This window comes from Microtus pennsylvanicus, chromosome 12, assembly GCF_037038515.1.
Source record: "Microtus pennsylvanicus isolate mMicPen1 chromosome 12, mMicPen1.hap1, whole genome shotgun sequence".
NCBI lineage: Eukaryota > Metazoa > Chordata > Mammalia > Rodentia > Cricetidae > Microtus > Microtus pennsylvanicus.
The window spans coordinates 13,506,731-13,516,778 of NC_134590.1; the positions used below are offsets into that span (position 1 = coordinate 13,506,731).

General features: G+C 41.1%; 1 protein-coding gene across 2 annotated transcripts; it reads right to left on the reverse strand.

The window, feature by feature from the left end:
* Positions 1-874: 874 nt before the first annotated feature.
* Thap6 (THAP domain containing 6) lies at positions 875-9,984 on the reverse strand. 2 transcript variants are annotated; one of them, XM_075943884.1, is made up of 5 exons: positions 9,885-9,984; positions 9,179-9,281; positions 7,531-7,738; positions 6,356-6,478; positions 875-3,226 (listed from the first exon to the last, which is right to left on the reverse strand). In XM_075943884.1, the coding sequence occupies exons 2-5, from the start codon at positions 9,256-9,258 to the stop codon at positions 2,990-2,992; spliced, it is 648 nt and encodes a 215-aa protein (XP_075799999.1). In that variant the 5' UTR covers positions 9,259-9,281; positions 9,885-9,984; the 3' UTR covers positions 875-2,989. The 2 variants fall into 2 exon arrangements, with proteins under 2 accessions (XP_075799999.1, XP_075800000.1); XM_075943885.1 differs by lacking the exon at positions 6,356-6,478 and having other exon boundaries at positions 2,854-3,226; positions 9,885-9,965.
* Positions 9,985-10,048: the final 64 nt, after the last annotated feature.

Sequence of the window (10,048 nt, forward strand, 5' to 3'; positions counted from 1 at the left end):
AGAAATGGGTAAATTTAAGATGTAAGAGCTAGCTAGATATATATCTGGACCATCAGCCAAACAGTGTTATAATTAATATAGTTTTTGTGTGATTATTAGGGTCTCTGTTTATAGCAGAAGAGGGCACCAGATCTCATTATAGATGGCTGTGAGCCACCATGTGGTTGCTGGGAATTGAACTCAGGACCTCTGGAAGAGCAACTAGTGCTCCTAACTTCTGAGTCATCATCTCTCCAGCCCCGAGACATGCTTCTAAAATGTCTTTAAAAGAAGGGTGGATAAGAGCTCATACTACTCTTGTAGAGGCCTGGCTTTGGTTCCCAGCACCTATATATATCAGGCAGATTGTAACTGCTTGTAACTCCAGTTTGGGGGGATCCAACATCCTCCTCTGGATTCTACAGATACCTGCACTCATGTGCACACCCTTTTTCATAAACACATAATTAAAAGTGCATCTTTTATAACTAAGTGTCCAGTAAACTCTCATCAGGGCATCCACGAATTACATGTGCTGTAAGGGGTGGGGCAAGAATCTGTAACAGCAGGAGACACAGTGATTTGGGGCATGCCAGTACATCTCCCTGCAGTAAAAGACAAACCATTGTATCCTGCATGCTTTGCTATGACTTAGGAAGCACAATGCTTGCTAGTCTTCTGGGTTCAGAGGCAGCATATTTCACACCTGCAACACCACTCTTCCCACATACTGGGAACATGAAGAGCCGCCAGTTCTATCTGAAAGCAAGCCAGCTCATACTATGTTAGAAGGTGGGCTTATGGAAGACATGGAAGAAAGCAAGCCCTCTGCGTATGTATGTGCTTATCTTTCCCTGACCAATTTTTTTAATCAAGGTATGAAGCACACAACACATTACTAGACAAAATTTTTATTTTTCAAATAAATACCTTTCATTCCTCAATTATTTGTCAGAATTTTATTTTCAAAACTAAGTATATAATTAATGCATTTTTACCCTTTCTCAAATTAAAGATATATATACAGGTACCTTTAGCCACACAGTCTATTTTCAGAAATTCAAACTTGATATGGAGAAAATGCCACATCAATCCTTCATACCTTCTTTGGAAACCAAGTGTATTTCAGGGTCTAGAGGCCAGTCCATGTTTAGAAACTAGAGCCCTTAGGTCAGCTTTGGCTGCCTGGGAACTTCCGGTCGTGATTCGCCTTTTCTTTACACATGGCAGTTCTTCCTTGGAAGACCTGGGCTGCTATCTCTGGACGGAGGACTGAGGTAGGGATGGAGGTTAGGGAGATAAGTGCCAGCTGGTAGGGATCCTTTATTTCAAGTCTGGTTTCCACTGTAACTATTTGTCCAAGGGGAAAGAGAGGACAGAGACTGACTTCACCAAGACACAAGCGGGCAAAGTGACTGTGCAACCAAATAGGGCCGAGCCTGGAGCCTTCCTCTTCAGTCTTCCGGGCTTGCTGTATGGCGGGCAGCCAGGGGAGGGGGCGACTGCAGACACCGCTGCGCTTTTTCTTTCGCCATCCCCCAGTCACCAATTTAAACATATATGCTCACAAACAGGCTGAGGATTTAGATTCTACCCACATTTCTTGTTAAAGTACCCGATGTGACTTAAAAAAATAAACAAGGAAAATAAATAACAGGCAGATAATAAAAAAAAAATTGAGGGTAACAAAAGAACCCCAGTAATTTCAATTTTAGCACAATAATTATCTTTCAAATGTGGGTAAAAAATCTCTTTTAGAGGGAAGAGCTAAAGTCCTACATGAAAACACAGTATCTTAAATATAAAAATCTTTATCTGACCATACCCTTATGGTACTACTATGAAACAAAGTTACAGGGAACAAATAAACAAAAACTAGACATGATTTGCTAACACAAGGAACCAATTGATGCACACTCTATGTACTATGAGATTCACTCATATTTGTGCTTAATACAGGGTGGGACTTTGGCTAATACTTTTTATTTTAATGTACAGTATTTATGATTCTTAATTTTAGTTTTTTTAGTAAGAAATCAGGGGAGAAGCAATATTCCTAACATTGGGCTCAATCAGTAAACAGCTAAGACTCTTCTGTAAACTTGGTAAAAAGTCTCCAACAGTACTTCCGCATGTCATTTCTGAGTAATTACTGCCACCGGACAGTCATCAGTTCCGTTTCTATTTCCACTACAAGATCCGCACATTTGCAATAGCTTTTCTTATGTGTTACAGTAGTGTCAGCAATATTACTTCTTAAAACCACAAGCCAGCCTTGCAAATCTTCAGCTGGTGGCAGCGCTGTGTATGGAAGAGGAGACTGAAGAGCCAGGAGTCATGTTCTCGTGAAGCAGCACCTGCTCACCCAAGTCAATAGTGTGTGCTTTCATTCTTTGGTGTTTGAAGCGATTCTGACTAGTCCTTGTGAGGAGGAATAATGCACTGTACTGAAACACGGACATCCTGTCAGGAGTCTTAGCCAACTGGCTCTTAACTTAAAAGCCAATAAATCTTTTCCATGGGCTATTCTCAGGGTCAGTGCTATGGAGTGCCTTATTAAAAAAATAATCTATGATTAATTACTAAAGCACCTTGGGTTGGATGCAAGATAAACGTGTGTTGTAAACAAAGTCTGCTTTATAGTAAAATATTTAAAATTAAAACCACAATTTACTATAAAGGACATACAATAATGTAGTCAAAGTTAAAATTCTGATGTTCCATTTGCTATAACTTATGTGAGATTTAGCCATCTTACAATAGTGACCCAGCGCTAGTTTATGTCTGTAAAAATGTAATTGTCACAAGTCACTCAAAAGCATAACTACAACAATTTCTGCACATCTTTGGTAAGTTTTTGGTTAGCAGGGATGATGCATAATGCTGCCTGGTATCCAAAGTGTTGTCAGTGATTATAGGATTTAGAGATGGTATGTGAGGTCTTCTAAGAAGCATCATCAATGTCAACTGTAGATGGAACATATAAAAAAATTCCTTCACAAATCCAGTCTCATTCTGTGCTCTCACAACACTCCCAACAGAAAGCATCCAGTCTATTGGCTGTTTCTTGGCTGATCAGACATTCATCCTTTAGTTCTCTGATTGTCTTTCTCAGTGATTTTTGAAAGTGTTTTTCTCGGTTCAAAACATTCTGCAGACTTTCCTTGGTATTCTCTAGCTCGATGATCACATGATCTAATTTATGCTTAAGCTTCTTCGGACTGTCCATTACACTGTAGCTATGCTCCTAAAATGTAAACACCAGGTTTTTAAACAGGAAAGACAAGTGGTTAGACAAAACTTTAGCACTAAGTTTCAGCTAGTTCTTCATTTATGAAACTTAGAGGAAACTATTAGGTTTAAAGACGACAGGAAGAGGACGGGAAGTGGAAGCAGTACTAGGGTGCCTGAGCCTCTCTTCCTTCTGAGGCTCAGCATATATGAGGAAGATGGATCACTGACGATGAGAATCACTTCCTGCCTGCTAAGATGAGCACTGGATGAAACGGCACTGGCTGCCATAGCACTTGCAAAATCTATACGCTTTCATTCCTTTAGCACGGCTGATGATAAACAGCTTGTATTTATCAAATGAATGAGTAATTTTTATTTATTTATCTTTTTACACAGGGTCTCATGTATCCAAGGCTGGCCTTGAACTTGCCATATAGTGCCATATAGTGGAGGATTACTTCGAATTTCTGATTCTCTTACCTCCACCTAAGGATTGCATGCATCCCCCATTTTTTGCAGTGCTGAGGATCAAACCTTGGGCTTTGAAAATGTTAGGAAAGGACCATAGGAACTGAACTTCACCCCCAGGTCCAAGATTTAGTGATGGTGTGTGATAGCGTAAACTTTTCCTCCATTTTGATGAGTATTTTATTTTATAAAAGGTACAGAAAAGAAACATTACAGTGGGTGTTAGGTTGAGTGCTGGGGAGAATTTAAAAAAAAGAAAATTCCATTAATATTTATTTTGGCTATGCTTAAGTATATGGCAATATACTTTTACATGCTCATTTGTAAATAAGGAAAATAACACTGATATAGAAAGATACTATAAACTAATTTTGTAAAGTTATTTAATATTAAAAACACTGAAGGGGATTTTTGCGTCTAGCCAAGATAAAGTAAAAGACTAGACTGATACCACATGAACCAATGTGTGGTACAAAGACATAAAAAGTATTTGAGGATAACAGGTATTCCACCAAGATGGAAAACAGAGGTGAGGTCTGCAATCGCTCCAGCTTAGCCTTGGAAGAATTTGTATGCCCCAGTGCAAAGAGGAGAAACCCATGCAGAGCTTGGCATATAGGAGGAGAAGATTAAGCAAACATCAGGGAAACCAAGGAGGCTATTTTTTCCTTCTATTTTTGTGTGTGTGCATGTGGAAGCCTGAGGTTGATGTCCAGACTTATCCTCTTTGCTAGTCTCTATTCACTGAGGTAAGGAATCTGAATCAAATCCTGAGCAAACAGATCTTGCTAGCCAGCTGGCTTTGGGAATCCTGTGTCTGCCTTGTGAAGTTGGAATACCACATTTATAATCACTGGGCTATCTCCCCTGCCCCAAATAATATACTTCTAAATAACAATGACAGCAGCTTTCACCTTACTAGAAAAAGGCAATACATTTTACATTTTGAAATAAGTAGGAAAATAAAACAGACGAACAGAAATTAGGGAAGTATAAAAAAATGAACAAAAGTTGAGATCTATGATAAGATGAAAAAAATAGTTAAATCTTCAGGCAGGTTAATCAGAAATGTACAAGACAGAAATATCAGGAGTGAGAGAACACTAGAGTCTACCAGAGTCAACAAAAGGACCAATAAGGAGGTATTATTAAATACCTAACCTAATAAATGTTGTAGCTGTGATGAAATGACAAAACTTTGGAAGACAGAAGCTAGTATTTCCTTCAACAAGCAAACAACAGTAACCCCTAAGTCCACAGTGCTTCACTAGACAAATCTATCAAATATTTATAAAAAAATTATTTTACAAAACCCCCTTTCCTGAAAACTTGAAAAGTTGGCAAAATTTTCTCACTGTTTTGAAAGGCCAGTATTAATCTGATCTTGAATTCAGATAAATAAAACATTAGAGAAGAGGAGGAGGGGAGCCCTAAACACTAAATATCCCTCTTAAGCACTAACAAACTCCCAAGTTGTACACAAAATACATAAAAACAATGATACACTATGGAGTAAGGGTCATCCCGGAGTAAAAGGTTAATTCAGCCCTTGAGAAGTCAGCTGACATAACTTACAAGTCAACTTAAAAAAGAAAAATCATGTTAGGAGATGGAATTGCCTGAACACTGGCTCTCAACAATTCTCATCACAGTCCTGGAGTCTCAAGCAGTTCAGCAAAGCAGGGAAAAGCAACAAACACATTTATAGGACAAAGGAAGAATTAAAACTGCCTTCATTATAGAGAACATGATGATCTATGCAGAAAATCTGATGGCCTTAAGGAAAAAAAAAACTGTACTGTACTTAATATTTGAGTTCAGCAATTTTGTCAGATATAAGATCAACATAAATTATATTTCCATCTTCTAGGAGCAAACACAACGGTATCATTTAGAGCAGCAAGCAAAGAGAAAATACTAAGGGTCAGATCTGCCAAAGCAAAACACCAGTGTGCTGAGTGCTCTCAAGCAGAGCTGAGAAGGTAAAGGCCGAATAAAGGGGCACTCAAGTTCCAGTGCCAAAAGACTCCTTAAGATCCCCAGCTCTCGCTTCTCTCCGTGGGATCTACAGAGGCGGCAGAGGACCAGTGAAAATTCCAGCACGGGTTTTGGTAAAATTTTACCAAGTGATTTTAAATTCATATAAAAATGCAAAGAATCGATAATGGCCAAAACAACTTTGATACATAACAAAGAAAGTAGACTGACAGCACCTGATTCTAAAATGGTAAAGCTGTTTAAGACAGTTTGTATTTAATGCCTAGCATTTGTATGAACAAGGACTCTCTAAGTACATACAAGCCTGAATACTCTGTGTTCTGTGACTTTTTCAACAAAACCTAAAGATAGAGCTATTATTAATTACATATTTCCATGAAGAAAATATACTACTTAAAGGCAGGAGTTATTTTATCTGCAGACTCATCCTTATAAAGGCATTCTTCATACTCAGTAACCAGCAGAGTAACTGCTTCTGTACTGCTCCTGCATGCATTCCGATCACAAGGATCCTGGGAAGCAAGTGCGTTTGGAAACACCACATATTAAAGACCCCTCCCCAACAAGTCTACGTGCTGTTCTGCTATAACTCTGACATATTTGATCCTAGTGGAGAGACCATATTCACCTTAAAGCAATTAACTCAACAATTAGCTCAGCAAAATATTTTACTTACAAAAATGAACTGGGATTGGAATTCTTCAATGCATGAGGCACCGACAAGCTGGTGACCATGGTTAGCGACTGGAAGGGTTTTGAGAATGAAGTTTTTCCTACAATGAAGTTTTTCTCTCTTCTCCTGTTAGGAACAGTTAATGAAAACCATTGTGACTGTATCTGTTCTTACAGTTTGATTCCTTCCTGACTTTCAAGGTGAAAAAAAGTACATAGTGAAACACTGTACTGCTTGCAGAGACTATTCTGGAAGGAAATCAGGGTGTTTCATTCTGTTTACTTTCAAAGAGCATCCCTAAAGCACCTCTAGGGTTCATCTATTAACATAAAATTTCCCTAAAAATGAAGAGTGAAAATGAAAAAGGACACTCCTCACCAGCTGAGAAAAAGAAGACAGAGAGGACCTGAGGAAGTGAGTTACAGCAATAATCATGGTCCACATCTCTTCTTGAAGAAAAGACAGCCATAAAGGGCAAAGTGACCAACTCACAGCACTGTTACTGGAAAAGAATAGAATCCAATGAGGTTTACTACTCAACCCTTCTGTTTTTCTTTCGTAACCTCATCTCTCTGTCTTTTTCACTTATCCTTTTTTCTGCTTTTTTGACTTTTGTTCATATCTAAGTTTTAAATTTTATACCTGTGACTTCACTTGGAACCACACTTTGGTCCAATTTGCAGTTTGCTCTTGAGTTTTCTTTTTCTTTCTTTTTTTGTTTTGGTTTTTTGAGGCAGGGTTTCTCTGTGTAGCCCTTGCTGTTCTGGAACTTGCTCTGTAGCCCAGGAAGGCCTCAGACTCACAGAGATCCTTTTGCCTCTGCCTCATGAGGGCTGGGACTAAAGCACATGCCCTGCCACGCTCCCGAGTTCTTAAGTACAGTCAATCTGAAACCTCAGTGCAACCTTCTCCGTTTTTTAAGAAGCTGGTTCTGAGTTAAGACAATTCTTTCCATCAGTCCACTTATCTGAACCCTAGCCATTAACCAATGTTTACGGGTGGCTGCTGGCTGTATCATCTGCCAGGCATCATGAAAAGCTGAAGCTACAGTCCCTGGAACTCCCAGAATGCACTTCAGATAAATAAAGTCTGCACGGACAAACCCAAGAGTGCTGAAGTGTCTTCAGAACCGTCACAGGAAGTGAGTGCTCAGAGCGAGCAGTAGTTTGCAAACAAACCTGCAAGTGATCTGGGGAGTCAAAGACAGAAGGGACGACTCCTGGCTTCAGTTTAGTGTTCGGAGTGCTTCTGTCAAAGTCTGTCTTCTTGAAGTGCCTTGAGCACAGCACGTCTCCTTTCTTTGGCTCCCAGATGCCTGCAGCATTCACATCTAGTCTTTTCATTGCCAACACCCATTTTCGCTTGATGTTTTCATCTGTGGGGAATCTAGAAAGAAATAAAAAATTTTTAAATTAAATACTACTGATATATATTTAAACTGAAACATTTAGAAAATCATGATTCTTGCTATGTAACTATTTTTTTTTCGAGACAGGGTTTCTCTGTAGCTTTTGGAGCCTGCCCTGGAACTAGCCCTTGTAGATCAGGCTGGCCTTGAACTCACAGAGATCCGCCTGCCTCTGCCTTCCAAGTGCTGGGATTAAAGGCGTGCACCACCATCACCCGGCAACAAATTAATTTTTAAAAATTACAATTTTGCTGGGCGGTGGTGGCGCACGCCTTTAATCCCAGCACTCGGGAGGCAGAGGCAGGCGGATCTCTGTGAGTTCGAGGTCAGCCTGGTCTACAAGAGCTAGTTCCAGGACAGGCACCAAAAACTTCAGAGAAACCCTGTCTCGAAAATCCAAAAAAAAAAAATTAGAATTTTATTTACATGCACATGTGTGCTCACGCATCCTATGGTATGCACATATAGACTAGAGAGCAATTTGTGGGAGTTTTTTCTCTTCCTTTGTCGGTCCTGGGTATTGAACTTAGGTCATTAGGCTTGGGGACAACTGCCTTCACCCACTAAGATATCCTGCCGGTCTCACAACTCAGTTTTAACATCCAAACTTTTCTGCCGACTCTTCTTCAGACATAGGACCTCTATTTAACGTTTTATCGCACCATATGGACTTCTCAGTGGACCTTCAGCACCTTGGGGCAGGATCTGCAATCCATGGTTTTCCCTTATCTACAGATGAGAAAGTATACCACTGGCCTTTCCAGTCCTGAGGTGACATCCACAATTTACCCTGTACTTTCACTTCTGGCATTATCCAAAAATTACATGGAACAGCAGCTAATACATAGCAGGCCTACAAATGCTTTACAAAATGTGAGAGAATAGCTGCGGAGTGTAGAATTCTCAAGACAGAACTGTCTTGGGAGATATGGGAGTCAATAATCAAAATTCTCAAATTTCCAAACTAGTACAATTATTTTGGATAAGGTAGTGTAGACATACTAACTTTTTATTTCCATGTCTATCAAACTAACTAGATTTTTCCCTAATAAAGTCACACAAAAGCTGCAAAATCCTTAGCACGTTTACAATCATATTAGAAAGTCCCATGGGAACACCTTTAAGCCTCCTCTGTTTCTAAATAGAAGGGAGGTGTATTTTAACAAAGTCCTCCTCCCCCCCATTTAGACTGTAAAGGACATGTAAAGGACAGGGAGCCTAACAATTAAAATGTAAACATTAGCAAAGGCGAGTCTGACGATTTGTGTGTGGGGATTTTATTCTTGGTGGTGTTACTCTGTCTTTGATTCCTTGGCACTTTATAAAGGCGTGAAGGCTACTTTAAGAGGACCGGGGAACTGAGCTTGAGACTGCAGACTTAGGTAGAATCGCTCATTTCAGTAACAGCGAAGTCTTACACATGAAATGTCAGTCCTTTTAACTTGGAATTTGGCAAACAGCGAGATGCACATCCAATGGCCGAGCAACATTTCACCATGATTTTAGCAACTCATAACGAAACTGTAAGAGAATTAAAATGAGTTAGTGACTTTAGGGCTAAAGTCAAAGGTAATTCCCCACCACCCCAAAAAAGAAGTTTCGCTGGTAAAATTTTCTAAAGTGTCGGTACTTTTTTTTTTTTATATATAAGGATGGACATTTGATATATCTTGAGGTCTAAGATTTCAAACTCCTGGGGACACTGTTTGCCATTCCCCTTTCAGCTCGAGGGTCCCCTTCCCCAGGGAAACCACACACGGTTATCCTTCAAGGGTCCCTCCAAGCTGTGATCTCATTTAACACAGTGGTTCTTTCCCCCTAGCCATCTGTGAGTTCCACTTTTTCTCCTCACGTCTTAGCTGGCGATCAGCACGGGGAAACGGGAAGGGAACGTGGGCAGCCGCCAGCACGAGGGGGTGCCCGTCGCGCGGCCACCGAGCTCCGCCCCCTGCTGGAGGCGGCCGCGAGCCCGGCCGAGGGAGGGGCCTCTCCTCGAAGGCGCCGGGCGGCCGAGGGTGGCCTGCAAGCGGGGCCCCCACCCGGCGTCGCGGCGGCCCCCTTCGCCCCGAGCTCTGGGCCGGCAGCGATGCGGGAACAAAGGAGAGCCAACCTACGCGTTATTACCGTTAGCAGCGAAGACAGGGACTAACGTCGGCGACGGAGCTAGCGCCTCCCTTCGCTTCCGCCCCCTCGAGCAGGAACCGGAAATCCGAGTGCCCCGGGTCACGTGAGCAGCCGCCATCTTGCCCGCGGTGGCCGCCGCTGTGGAGAGGGAGGCGTGTCTGGCC